This window comes from Hyposmocoma kahamanoa, unplaced genomic scaffold (assembly GCF_003589595.1).
Source record: "Hyposmocoma kahamanoa isolate Upper Pololo Valley unplaced genomic scaffold, ASM358959v1 79, whole genome shotgun sequence".
NCBI classification, from domain to species: domain Eukaryota; kingdom Metazoa; phylum Arthropoda; class Insecta; order Lepidoptera; family Cosmopterigidae; genus Hyposmocoma; species Hyposmocoma kahamanoa.
The window spans coordinates 6,944,083-6,958,867 of NW_020653993.1; the positions used below are offsets into that span (position 1 = coordinate 6,944,083).

Below are 14,785 nucleotides of genomic sequence, written 5' to 3' on the forward strand. Positions count from 1 at the left end.
AAATTAAAAAAAAAATCATATGTCACGTATGTCACTAACGTCAGTGGGTCAAAACCAGTCAAAACAATAAAAGAAACGTGTAGGCTTTTGTGCACTGTACCTACCACTTTTACAAGAATTACATAGAATACACTGTGAAAATGCCGAAACCGACAAAGCTGCACACAAAAGGACGACCTACTTCTATCCAAAAACTTCCAAATGCTACGGGTGACAAAAAGTCATCAGGCGAAATTGATCATGAAGCTGCGGTCAGACAATTCGAGTTAGAACTTTGTTGGTGTATACAGAAACTTGAAAAGACTGTAAGCCAGAAAAATGGGAATGAATCTGAAAAAAGCTGTAAGCTGCCTATGTTGTATAAGTTGTTTATGTTTATAACTTGAAGGTGCCCATATATTTATGGTGACAATTTATATATATTTAAATCAATGATTGTTTATATATTCATCCAATTGCCATAAAACTCATGAGACAAGTCTTGTGCCTACTCCCTCGAAAGTTTCTAAAGAATACTTCACAAACTTTCTTTCTATTATAACAATTTTAAAATACTTGGCAGTCCAGTTGTTTTAACTACTATGGCTACAGCCAAGAAGACAGATAAGCAAACAGTTTTCCTCTCTGGTATTGCAACGCATGCCTGATATACTTATTAATTAATTAAGTTTATTATAAAATTATTATATTTAGTGTAGAATAATTTTTATTCATTGAGTAATTTATTGCATAATATGCATCAATTAGTTGTCTCAGATATTGCACAGTGTGTGTGTCATTGCTTTATTTGTTAGTTTTAATAATTTTGTTACTATGAATGTAGAAGGGACAGAGTTAGAGAAGATTCTCTTTTTATAGACAGCTATACTGTAAATTTACTGATAATTCAAGTTAGAAGAAGTATTGAATTCGGATTCAACTTGATAAAAACACTTAAAATTCATAATTTCTTATAGTACAAGATGCATGGAAAGTGCTAACAATATTAAAGAACAATAATCAACCAATAATACGCAAGAGGCAAGTTATGAGAACATACTTTGGAGACTATCGTGCTGCAATGGCAGTGGAAGAGAAAAAATTACCCAAAAGTAAGTTGTTTTTGGATTTTTTAATGGTCGAGTGTATTTTTTTTTATACAATATGTAATGAAACAAAAAAGGCAATGGGGACACATAGCCATATTAAGAGCCACTTCTTTATTCAAATAAACATATTACATATTTAAATATTTAACCATAATTTTAAAGTACAATTTGAATAAAATGAGTTAATACACTGCTAAATTTTAAATTTATTTATTTATTTGTTTGCAAATTTTGCAGCTTTTAAATTTGGTTTACAATTCTGAATAATGTACTTACATAGCCAATTACAAAGTTTGTCAGATAAAAATTTATTTTTTACATTATACAAAAACTAATTCGATGCCAGAATGAAGCAACTTCAAATATTGTTTATCACAGAACAATGTAACAACTTGAAATATATATTGATAACATATTATAACTGAATTCCGTTGTATTAATAGATTTAGACAATTTTTAATTACTATATTTTTTAAATGAAGCGACTTACAATATAATAAGCAAATGGACTATAGTAGAGTAAGCGCATTTGTGTGTCTACATATGTATGAATGTGTGTACGTCTATGTAAATATCTGACAAATTTCTGCAAGTTTTCTTTTTTTTTTTGACAGTTTTTTAGTTTTTTTATTTTTCTAGGGAATCCAAATTTTATTATTATTTTAGATAAGGACTCCTTGGGGTAATAATAAATGTATAAATAATATAAATATGTGATATAATAAAAATTAAATTTTAATAATAATAATAATAATATAGGAAGTGAAACTATTTTTCCGGATTTAAATCGCGTATATTTGTTTTTTCAAACAAACCTCAGTCAACCGTGACCATGGGACCTGTAAAGGGCCCGAAACGTCGGTTTGTTTGAAAAAACAAATATACGCGATTTAAATCCGGAAAAATAGTTTCATTTCCTATGTGTAACAATCGCGAAAACCTAAGAACTCGATATAATAATAATAATAATCATTTATTTCCAATCACAATGGTATTGATCTTATAATAGATACATACAGAAGTTGAAATGACAATGTGTAATGTAATAAATCTAAATCTCATAGTATTGTAACTTCAGTGATATTTAAAACTGAATTTACTGATTAGGAATAATAAAGGCATTTGATTTAATAGTAACTTTGAGATTTTAAAAGAATGAAAGTATAAAATTAAACTATTGTTTTTTATTTAAAAATATTTTTCTTTTTCAGTGATTAGTAAAATGAAGATCAAAGAAAAACCAACACCACCTAAAGCCACATTCTTAAGGAAATCAACATTTATGGCAACTGGTAATGATTCATTTAGGTTTAATTTCGAGTTGGCCCCAGATCAGGTTGATAAAGGTGACGTCACCAGAACTGCCGCAAATGCCGACACAACAAATAGTACAAATCTTGTATCCAATTGTGGAGACTACCAAGTTCCCAAGAAAGATTTTCATGCCAATGAGTCAAAATTCAATTTTAATGGATCAAAATTTAAGTTCAATTTCCACATTCCAGAGTAACATAAAGAAGTAATTTTTAGATTTTTTTTTATTTCATAGACTATACGGTTCTTATTAAATATATTGTCTACGTAATAAATAATTAACTTTTGTTTGAATCCTTGGTTCAATTAGAGGAGTGTCGGAACAAAATCTGCTAAGTCACATTTTTATTTTTTCCGTTTCCAATCTGATTAACAACCGCTAAATCCTCTTTAAAAACATGTTTACACAATGCGACAAATCCATTCAGTAAAACTAGATTAAATCTGAATCGAAATGGATCATATTTATTGATTTTTGTTCCAAAGCTCCTTAAATTGTGTATGGAGTACTGCTGTCACTTATGGGATGGCTCTGCTAAATACCAACTGGCCACCTTGGCATCAATCGACAAACGTGTCAAGAGGCTTATAGCTAAGTTGCCTGCTTATGGGTATTCTACAGGATATATCACGGAGAGTGTGTGATGGAATTGCATAATTTGATTCCACGTTCCCTTTCCAACATCGGGGGACTAGGCGTAGGCTGGGATTCCACTCTTATTTTATGGATATTCCAGGGATTCGCACGAAGCGTTTTGCTTCCACATTTATATGGCGAACGGCTATGGGGTTGGAATTCCCTGCTTGCGGATTTGTTCCCTGAAAGTTATAACTTGGACCTTTTCAAGGCGAGAGTGAATAGGCATTATTTAGGCGTGCATGCTCATCGTCGACCTCATCGTCACTTTCTACCAGGTTTCTACGCTTACTTTTAATTTAAAAAAAATATAATTAATTGGGACATAATGTTTGCAAATAACCAGGCTTTAAGTCTACTGTTTTATCATCACGTATCTTAATGGCACATTGCTTGTCCATAAAGAAATTTTCCGAATTTGGTATGGAGAAACCCCATGGCATTTCATGCTTGGAATAAAAAGAACCCCAGGTCGTCACGCCGAAAAGTTGATTGGTCTTTGTATTATATACAGCTCCGCCTTCTACCCCATGGGCTCTGGAACATTTCGTTGAGTTCTTCTCTTTTCTAAATTCTTCTAAATCACACCCAAAGTAACAAGGGACAAAAAAGCCTTTGATTTTGTAATTAGCCGTATAGATTTCAGCACACAACTCCATTCCAAGAACAACTTCTAGTTCAGAAAGCAGAAATTCTGATTGAGGTGTTTTTATACGGTTTTTCTGTAAAATATAAAAAAATGTATCATCATAGTTTAATGTGTGCTTGTATGGGTGGAAGCAGCTGAAAGCGTAAAGTTAAGGACTGAGTTTTGTGGCGCCCATTTGAATAGACGTGCGCTGTAGGCCATACTATATTTTTAATGTTTTCTTCTGGAAAATCACATCATATTGTACTCGGGACAAATATGGGAGGGCTTTTGTATATCCTTTCTGTTTAAAGTCGGTTGAATTACTTGAAAGGAGATAATTAATTTATATTTAGGTATATATGTTGTTGAAATGTTGAAGTCAAGTTGAATTATTTTTAACCGACTTAAAAAAAAGAGGTTCTCAATTAGATTTTTTTGTATGTATGTATGTTATACAATAACGGCATTTGTGAACCGATTTTGATAATTCTTTTTTTGTTGGGAAGACGGTACCTCAGAAGTGGTCCCATTTAAATTTGAAGAAAATATTTCACCTCTAAAGGTGGCAAACTAGGGGTGAATGACGCTTGAGGTCGGTTTTTTTAGTACTTTGTAGGTAATAGATTATTACGAAGTAAATACTCGTAGTTAAACTTGTTTTTAATATTTTTCAAGGAATAGATAGATAGATATACACTTTATTGCTCACATACAATAACAAAAACAGTACATAGACAACTTAAAACTAATGTGGGCAAAGGCGGTCTTATCGCTAAGAGCGATCTCTTCCAGACAACCTTTGAGGTATAGGAAAGCTAATCTAAGGAGAAGAGGTAGTGTGCCAAAGTCAGAAACGTATAAGTAGTATAATATATATATATATATATATATATAATAATAAATAAATAAATAACGATGTACTAGACTTACATATATATTTGTAAATAATAAAGAAATATATATACCTAAATATACTTATACTTACCAATAAATATATAAATACATGTTGCATACTAGGAACATTTCAGAAGATAGTTACGCAATGCAGTTTTAAAAATAAGAAGCGACTTGGAATGTCGTATTTCAGACGGAAGTTCGTTCCACAATTGTGCAGCCATAATCGTAAAGGAGTTCATGTAGTATCCTGACCGGGTGAAGGGAGATTTCAGCAAGTTATCCGCCTTGGACCTTAGTTCGCGATTGTGATCTTCACCGAGAAAACGAAAACGTTCCTTAAGGTAAGGTGGGCTTCGAGGGTCATACAGTACATTATAAAGGAAACTGAGAACGTGCTCCTCACGGCGCTGCTTGATAGAAAGCCACTGAAGCCTTCTCCTATACTCAGACACATGATCGAACTTGCGCAACCCGTATATGAATCGGATGCAAAGATTCTGCAGACGTTGGAGCTTGCCTAATAGATCATCATTGAGGTCAATAACACAGACATCAGCATAATCCATAATAGGTAGGAGCAGCGATTGCGCGAGTTCAATCTTGGTCTTCACAGGAATCAGATTTTTCCACCGTCGCAATGAACCGGAGGCAGCAAACACCTTTCTACTAACCTCAGCGATATGTGGCGCCCAAGACAGGGTGGAGTCAAAGAGAACGCCAAGGTTTTTGACAACACTGCTGAAAGGTAAAGGGAAGGAGTCAAAGACGAGCGAGGGAACAGACGTATAATTTATCTTAGCTATCTGCTTCGAGCCACCAATGACGATGGCTTGCGACTTGTTGGGATTGACTGTAAGGCCATGGGTTCGACTCCAATTGTGTATTGTCGCAAGGTCGTCATTAAGTTCAGCAATTAAACTATCTAAACCATGCACAGGAGACCGGGAATAGATCTGAAGATCGTCAGCATACAAATGATACTGACAAGAAAGCAAGGGAGTAAGGGAGTTAATAAATATTGAAAAAAGAAGAGGAGAGAGGACCCCACCCTGAGGCACACCAGCAGTAACATCACAGAAGGTAGAATGCTTGCTATCGACACGTACACATTGCCTTCGCCCAACGAGATAGTGGCGAAACCACTCCACAACCGAATCTGATACCAGGATAGATTTTAACATTGCTAAAAGGATGTCGAAGTCAACAGTGTTGAAGGCGTTGCTGAAGTCTAAAAGAACTAATACTGTCAGATGCTGAGACGACATACCTTCGCGAATGTCGTCAGACACCTTGGTCAAGGCAGACACAGTGCTATGCCCCGAGCGGAAACCAGACTGGAAAGGGCTAAGGATATTATTGAAGTTCATGAAAATTGTGATCTGATTATGGACAAGACGCTCAAGAACTTTGGAAAGGAACGGAAGAATAGAAATAGGACGAAAATGAGAGGGTAGAGATGGATTAGAGGTTTTAGGAACAGGGACTACAGCAGCCTGACGCCAACATGACGGGAAAGTGCCAGTGTCAAGAGAAAAGTTGAAAATATGGCAAAGTATAGGAACCAGAATAGAAGAACCATGTAACATCATCCTACGGTTTATTCCATCCAGTCCTTCAGCATTGGATTTTATGGCCAAGATGTTTTTCTCAACTTCACTCTCGGACACAGGCCTAAAGGAGAAAACCGGATGTTGTGAGTCATGGGCGGTAGAAAGTGACTGTAGCGTAGATTGCTTGATACTAGAAGAAAGAGAGGAAGGCGTTGTGAAATGCGAGTTCAAGGAGTTAAGGTCAAGATTAAAGGGAGTAGGAGATTTTGATTTGCCAATACCAAGGGAATTTAGGAAAGACCATACCTTAGCAGGATCACCATTAGAAACCGAGGCATGTATGTGACGGCGCTGCGCATCCCTGCACACCCTGCTACAGCGGTTGCGAAGTTCCTTACATCTACGGTGGGTTTCATCTGAAGGATCGTTTCTATACCGCACCTTAGCAAGATTGCGCTTGTTCATCAATGCCCTAATTTCTGCAGTGAGCCAAGGGGCAGGAAGATGTTTCAATCGAACAGGACGGAGTGGAGCATGTATATCATATAGCTGTATTAGTATCGAGTTGAAAATTTCCATCTTCTGATCTATAGCAGGGGCTCTAAGTACAGCGTCCCAGTCAATACCGTTAAGGTCAAGCATAAATCTTTCCTCATCAAAGTTCCTGAAACTGCGCTGCATGACCACTCGTGGTTTAGGCTTAGGACAACGGATTCTGTACGAAAGGTAAATAAGGTCATGATAGGAGAAGGCCTCGGCCGGAAGTTGACCGTGAGCAGTTACATGATTAGTAGAAGAGACAATGGCAAGGTCCAACAAAGACGGCTGGCAGTCAGGAAAGTGATGTGTTGAGGAAGACGGAAGAATGTTCAGATTAATAGAATCCACGATTGAGCGAAGTCGAGCAGAACGGGAGTCGTGTTTGAACAGACAGGTGTTAAAATCACCCATAATAACTGTATGATCAACCGTGGGTACCAAATCTTCCAACAAAGTCTCAAATTTACTGAAATAATCAATATGTAGGTTTGGACTATAAAAAACTCCCAAAAGGAGCTTCTGATGGCCCAAAAGCACCTCCACAAAAAGATGTTCCGAAGATTCAGAATAAAGAGAGGGGGATTTGTCAAGAATACTGAAAGGAAGATTACTCTTAAGATATATAGCAACTCCTCCGCCACCCTTGCCAGTCCTGTCATTACGAATGAGATGGAAACCAGGAAGGGAATAGGAAGAAGGGAGACATGGTTTTAAAAAAGTTTCCGAAACCAAGATGGCGTTAATGTTCTGGCTATTAGAGAAAGTGCTCACCAAATCAGTGTAATGCGCTGGAATACTTTGGGCATTTATATGGACTGCATTAAAATTTTTCGCAACAGTTGAAAAGTTAGATTCCAGAAGTTCATCTAACGGTTGTGACAAACTGTGAAAACTACTATGCGAAGACGCCGAAAGAAAATCCGACTCATCACTCAAAAAATCGTTACCATTATTATCATTAGTTTGCAACATTAAATATAATAAAATATGTACCTATATAAATTCAGCAATATATAGTAATAATATAATAATAATATATAAAATAATAATAATAATAATAAAAGAAAATATGAACACAATGAAAATATAAAAATAAAACCAAAAATATCCATAATACCCACCAGCAGTGTGAAAGAGAATCGCTTAGAATGTCAAAATTAACAAACATATAAAAAAAAAAAAACAAAACAACGACAAATACAAAATAATAAGTACTAGGTTTGAAAAATAAAACAATAAAAAGTAACAATACAGTCGAGTCGAAGGAATATACTTTAAATGTGTAATAGTCGGTTCCTGAGGTAGCTACCATAGGAATCGACTCAGTTAAGCTGTAGGCATTGCTTTCAATTGGGTGGATTAATTATAGTTGACGAAATTAAATATCTCTACAAATAAAATTATAATTAGTACCTAACCTATTGTACCCCACAATCACATCAATCAACTTTGAGGCGAAATGTTAATTTTGTGGTGTAGATAAGTTATCTTTAAGGCCTTTCTGTTTCTATTCCTATATAGGCGTTATTCTCTGCAGCTGTGGGTAGCAAAATTGGAGTGAGTATATCCACTGTTCACACCTTGGAACTTGGGAACCTATCCCAAATTTTTTGGTTCACCACCCACACAGGTAAGGTAAAAAATTTTCAACTCCCGCCACTACAAAAAATAATCGAAAACGTATTTTTTATATTAACTTGACAAAAAAAATCACAAGGAAAATAAATTATATAGGTACGTAGTTTAGTTTATATAAATACAGGTTTTTTTCAAATGCGGTAGCACCCCCTGGACAGCATCAACGCCCCGCAATTGCGGACTCTAGGACTCACTCTACCCTAGGACTGTTCAGGGACCACTTTGGGAAACTATGCCTTAGAGCATTTAACATGTTCACACCTAAGCGGATATTGCTAAATCCATTATTCGTTATCATTTATTATTATTATGTTAATTAATCGTCACTATATAACTGACTTGCGGGTTTGCGAAGGATGAATTTGCCACTGATCCTGTATCGTGAGGCGATACTTCGCAAAGCAAGCGATAAGATACCGCCTAGGAGTGCTCGATATGTATCGATATTCAAAAAAATATCGATGTATGCCCTCGATATATCGAATCAATCCGATATTATCGTATCATTCGGTATCGATATATTTTGTTCGATACATGAAAAATTGTACAAAGTTGAAAGTATACAATTCGAAATTGTACAGGGTAAAGATCACGTCCAACTTGACACTTAAGATTTAAATCCAACTTATGCCGCTTACTATAAGAACGGTGCTCTTAACTAACTAACTTAACTTGCAGAAACCATACGCACTTGGAATTCTGATTCGCTGGTCATCCGTCAGAGTACCGTAGTGGTTATATTCTCATTGGCTAGCCATACACACAATAAATTGCTTGTGTGCGGGCGATATACATTTGATTATTGTGTCAAAGCTGGTGGTTTTACTTATTTACCCTTACTAAAATTTCCTTCCTTTTATCTTTTAGAATTATTTACGATATATCAAAAATATCGATGTTTTGTACCGATATATCGATATTTTTTTCACATGTGAACACCACTAACCGCCTACCTGGGCGATATGGCGCGGTATTCCGACAGATTCCGGTTTCGCTCTAGCCGCGGAACTTCATCCAAATATTCGGCTGTAGGCCACACGGTATTTTTCGCTACCCACAGCGGTAAATAATAACGTATATGTCTGAACAGATCTATAATTGGCTCCTGTGTTCGTTTTTTTTTCATGTGTTATTCTTGTAAATGCTTTGTGTACCCTAGTGACTTCCCTTAGTAAAAAAAGTAAACAAACCCTCTTCTTTAATGCAAATCCAATCGCTTTATGGTGTTTGTTCCCTTCCTTCTTCAAGAGTTCACCAAACCAACTCCAATAATCATCAGTGCGTTTCTTATCGTATACCCGTACAGTGTCCCACTTGCCATTGTACCCCGTGTCGGTCATAACAACTATGAAGCCTATGTCGTCGTAACTCTGTTTGGTTCTTTTAGTTGGAGTAATAAAAGCTTTGGCGGGGAATTTGTGACCGTTGTATATGACTCTTGTGTAATATACTCGTAGGCTGAAAATTTATTTGAGTACAAACCATGAATGAATTATAATGGTACCAGTGGCGAGGCGTTCATATACCTCGATTCCCACCGGCTTGCCTACGTATTAGTAAATATTACAAAAATATTTTAAAGTAATTTACTGTGCTCTATTTTAGGCGTACAGTAACTTATCCAGTGAAATGGAGTGTACTGGTATCTTGTGTGCTAATAAATGTACTTCAGTGTCGCCCAGGCGCCACTTGTTGTTATTGTATGTGGTTTTTGTTTTGCTCCGACTTTACTGACGACCATTTTCGTGCCTCGCCACTGAATGGTACCCATTGATCTACAACAAAACTTTGTTGGTAGGTCAATGATAGTAGCTTTCTAATTTGTGATGTTACCTATGTATGTACCAAAACACAAAATTAATATGAATCATGGATCAATATTCCAAAAGGACTGCAAATAGCGATACAAGTTAGCGTAGACGGGAATTTAATATCGATTGGTACACAAGATGTCGTGACGAGTACCAAATAGCTATTTTTGTAACTAATTTGGTTTTATTAAAGCTTAAATCTATCAAAGTTACTCTAATCTAGCGATAACAAACAAATCTACTAGATGGCGCTTATTGCACATTAATATTTTTATGTAAAGAGCGCCGGCTAGTCTTTTGTTTAGGATTAGCGCCATCTACCTACATAAGGAAGCTTTAACTTGTAAATTAGTTTATAACACAATGCCATCTGTTGACACGTCAAAAGTCAAAAGTTAAAAACAAGTTTTTTAGTTCATTAATATTACAAAAAAAAACTGACATATTTCATATTTATTAAAGAGGAATAAATAGATATCCACGGCCATTTACGTAAGGGCGCGTTCCCATTATGTCGTAACGTTTTATTTATACTATATCTAGCCTGTTATATAGCCATATCACGACTATTTGTCGTGACGGAGTCGTGGACGCTTATTTCGTGGACGTGGACGTCTTGCTATTCCTGCTAGACCGTGACGACAATTTATTAATTCACGGCAGCCGCCTTGTCGTTTGTACGACAGAATCGTTTGAAGCTACGATTATGTCTGTCGCCACATTTTTATCGTGACGTTTTATTTATCGTTGAACGACTGTAGTTCTAGCTCTTCCTATTATCACGACAATCTGTCGTCGTCATGTCAAAAAAGTCGTGAAATGACTACTACACTGGCGTGAGTCGACATTTAATTGTGTTTTACTATATGTGGACAACTTCATTTAAATGTACAAGGCACGACACATTAAACTGCTTGACTAAGTGTCGTCACGACATAATGGGAACGCGCCCTAATATAAACTACTATTAGGCTATTGATCAGCGCCATCTAGATATAAGATGGACTGTTGACCTTTTTTAGAGTTAGGTGGAGATCGCCAAAGATAGGGAGCAATGAAGGATTTTGGGGGAGACCTTTGCGCAACAGTGGGACATAATAGGTTAATTAACAGTAATGGGAGCATTACTGTGTTCCTGTTTTTAAGGGTAAAATTACTGGCACATGGGACTTGTCAACTTATGTCTCAGGGTGACAGGCGCAGTGCAGTCAGATCTTTGCGATTTGAAGCTTCGAGTGGCACTGCAATTGTTATGGAAAAATGTGTAGCTTACCACCAGGCGCATGACTTGGTCGTCCCGTTATGTCCAAAATGTGTACTCTGTTTAGAATGTCTGTTTCTCAGAATGTTCTTTTTGTATGAACCTTTATACTTATTTTTAGAATATAACCTTCTCTAAAGTTCCATTCGCAGAAAATTGCGTTATATGCCAAACTACTTACATAGTCAAGCATCTAGCAGATGTAATGAAAATAAATTTATCAATACACGAGCACGTGCAAACGTGGGGATAGTCGTTTGTGATCGAGTGTACGACTCTAGCAATCCATGGATATTGTGACTCGCTTATCTCCTTTGCGTCGAATTGGTAGTCTTCTAGTGATGAAAATACTGGAAAAGTATGGTTTCTATATTTGAAGGTAAGTTTGGGGAAGATAGAAAGAGAGAGAAAGGTAAGGAAGATCTAAAATAGCATACAGGGAAGAAATAAACGAGAACGTCAATGTTAGAGCTATAAAGTGGTCTAAGAGTATCGTGAGGAATGGAGGAGGCTAGCAGAAGAGTTCCTTGTGAAAGAGTACGTCCAGGGGAGGCACCTTACCTATTGCTGCCGCCAAGCAGTAATGTGACCATTACTGTATTTCGGTGTGGTAAAATTACAAGGCACATGGGCCATTTCAACTTATGTATCAAGGTGACAGGCGCAGTGGTAGTGCCCCTTAGTTCTTTGCTATTCAAACCTCTGAGCGGCACTGCAACTGTTTTGGAGAGGCATGTCGCTTACTACCAGGCTATCGATATAACCGTTCCGTCTTGGTATCATAAAAAATGCTGTACCGAAAGAGCCTGGCTCTCCATTTTCTGACCACATTTGTAATAATGATGACCTCGGTGCCTCAACGGTTTGCGCTATGGGCGTTGGATAAAGAGGTCCCGGATACGATCCCGGAAGAATCAATTTGGGAAATGAACTTTTCTAAGTAGGTTTTGGTCTGGGTGTTCTGGGAAGTGCCCCAGAGTGAATTCCTTTACTCTGATACTCATAGTACAGGGAATTCCCTAGTTGAAGACCAGGTAATGGGTGTGGTTGTTCGGCATATTAGTATTATTATCTATTTTAAACTCTCGCCGTTTCCTGGTCATTCTCGGACTAGTTAGTATTTATTGACTGTCTAATTTCCTTGGAAATTTTTATTACTTAAATATTCAAGTATATTATCGTGTAATTATTAAATAATATTTCAGATACAATACTCGAATATTAAATAATATTGCACGATAAACAAAAAAGGAATAAAAAAAAAGCTGGTTCGTTCCATGGCTTAGTTCGTATAGCGTCTGGCACGGTATGCTAGAGACGTCGGTTCGAATCCGGCCGGATCGAAGGACTTTTTCTGAGTGTTCGATCTTTGTATTAATAATCATAACAAACTAGTGGAGTAATTTCACAAAAATAATTGAATATCAATTCAATAAATATTTAAATACAATTAACAGCGACATCTCTAGCCAGAGCTGTAAAGGTCTAACTGGGTGAGGAAATACTTTCATCGATTTCTCATAGATGGCGTTCTAGCTAAAAAGTCGTTGAAAACTAATTACAAAGATTCAACAACAAGCACATGAATGAATCCGTGAGGTCCGCTGGTTCGTTTCGTGGCTTAGTTGGCGCTAAGATAAATTACTCCATAATAGTATAGGTAATTTATTACAGACTTTTTGTCTATATATGGTTAGCATACAGGTGATGTTATGACTAATGTTAGTATTACAATACTGCGTGCAATCGCGACCAGTGTGCGAGCTTAGATGAGTTCTCGCGTTCCGAGAGCACGCCCAGGATACGGTTGGGGCTGCCCCGCAAGCGCCGCATCAGTGAGCCATACCTCTTGCGCATTATCGCCGCGAAACTGTCAGTCCGCATCTCCACGAACATAGCAGAGGCACTACAAAAACGTGATAACCCCATCAATATCCGGAACGCGATGTTATACTGAACGCGTAGGCCGTTGTATGCCCTCTGCGTAAACCTAGTTCACAGGCTGCGCGCGTAAAAGACCTGGCACTACGCTTTAAAAAGTATAATCTTTACTTGCTCGGTACAGCGCGCGAACCTGCGAGCCAGCACGTTGCATCGGGCAGCCAACGACCTACGCTCCCTCTCGGTATCTGAATCGTCACTCAGGTCGTCCGTTACCCAGTAACTAAACTGCAAATGCATTAGTTATAAGGAGTTTTTATACCTACTCGAGTTGGATAAGTCGAAATGTCGAAAATCGGTCTTAGTGGTCTTAGTATTTTTCTTTCCCGATCGAAACACGTCATCACCATTTATAGGATATACGCTTTCACCCATAAACTCAACCAAATTTTGTAAAAGTAAAATGCATAGAATCCAATACATTTTTGTTATAATATTTTGGAGCTGTATACGGGTAGTAAAAAAATCCAGTTTATTATACGCTATAAAAATATAATCGTTACTTTGAATTGATCAAGTTGACGGTCAGCCTCGAACAATAAATCTCTACAAAAAAAGTAATTCTAAAATGTTTCATCCTTCGGAACAGACTAAGGCATCTAATAAGCTAGGTATGCTGCCCGATGTTAGATCTCAATTTTTCATTAATAATTGAATTTTCTGACATTTTTTCGCGAGAAACCGATAAGTATTATTTCGAATTATATTTAACTATTGTGAGAATTAGGGCGGTTTGTGTTAATATTACACATGGTTGATGATTTTACCATCTCAGTTAGCCGTGATCGTGGGACCGGCCCGAAAGGTTGGCTTGTTTGAAAAATAAAATATATAACAGTACCAGAGTACTAAAAAAACCGAACCGTATGATTTTCTTCAAAATGATATGGGACAACTATGGAAGTACCTCCTTTCGAACAAAAAAGAATCATGATAATCGGTTCACAAATACCGGAGTTATCGCGTAACATACATACAAAAAAACATACAGTCGAATTGAGAACCTCCTCCTTTTTTGAAGTCGGTTAAAAAATAGTTCCATTTCCTAAACGTTACTCAATTTAAATTGTCTTCAATATTAATCAGTGCAGAGTACTAAAAAAACCGACCTCAAAAGTACTTGGAATAACATATAATTACCAAGTTTTATTGAAAACCGTTACCGTCCCCTAGTTCGCCACTATACGGGACTTGACACAGGAGATAATAAAAATCGGTTCTCACTATTCAAAATATATTGAGAGAAAAAAGCCTTGAATTACAGAATAGCAAAATGGACCAATAAAATAATTGCTCATTATACTAAAATTTAGGCGCTGTTTATAAAAATGAATCTTCGTGCGTGAACAGCCACCCTTAGAGGTGGGTGATTTTCGTCAAAATTAAATGGAACCACTATGGAGGTACCCTCTTTCCAATAAAAAAAGAATCATGATAATTGGTTCACAAAAACCGGAGTTATCGTGTAACATACATA

The 14,785-nt window shown here is 36.7% G+C and overlaps 2 protein-coding genes across 3 annotated transcripts; one reads left to right on the forward strand and one right to left on the reverse strand.

The window, feature by feature from the left end:
- The first annotated feature begins 6 nt into the window (after positions 1-6).
- On the forward strand, positions 7-2,982 carry LOC113233576 (UPF0488 protein CG14286). Of its 2 annotated transcripts, none has more exons than XM_026468718.1 (3): positions 7-342; positions 957-1,091; positions 2,300-2,982. In XM_026468718.1, exons 1-3 carry the CDS (start codon positions 141-143, stop codon positions 2,596-2,598), a joined length of 636 nt encoding a protein of 211 aa, XP_026324503.1. In that variant the 5' UTR covers positions 7-140; the 3' UTR covers positions 2,599-2,982. The 2 variants fall into 2 exon arrangements, with proteins under 2 accessions (XP_026324503.1, XP_026324504.1); XM_026468719.1 differs by lacking the exon at positions 7-342 and adding an exon at positions 468-627.
- Positions 2,983-2,999: 17 nt separating this feature from the next.
- Positions 3,000-13,638, reverse strand: LOC113233578. The gene is made up of 4 exons (XM_026468722.1): positions 13,575-13,638; positions 11,549-11,717; positions 9,486-9,753; positions 3,000-3,761 (listed from the first exon to the last, which is right to left on the reverse strand). The coding sequence occupies exons 3-4, from the start codon at positions 9,633-9,635 to the stop codon at positions 3,354-3,356; spliced, it is 558 nt and encodes a 185-aa protein (XP_026324507.1). The 5' UTR covers positions 9,636-9,753; positions 11,549-11,717; positions 13,575-13,638; the 3' UTR covers positions 3,000-3,353.
- Between the last annotated feature and the right edge of the window lie 1,147 nt (positions 13,639-14,785).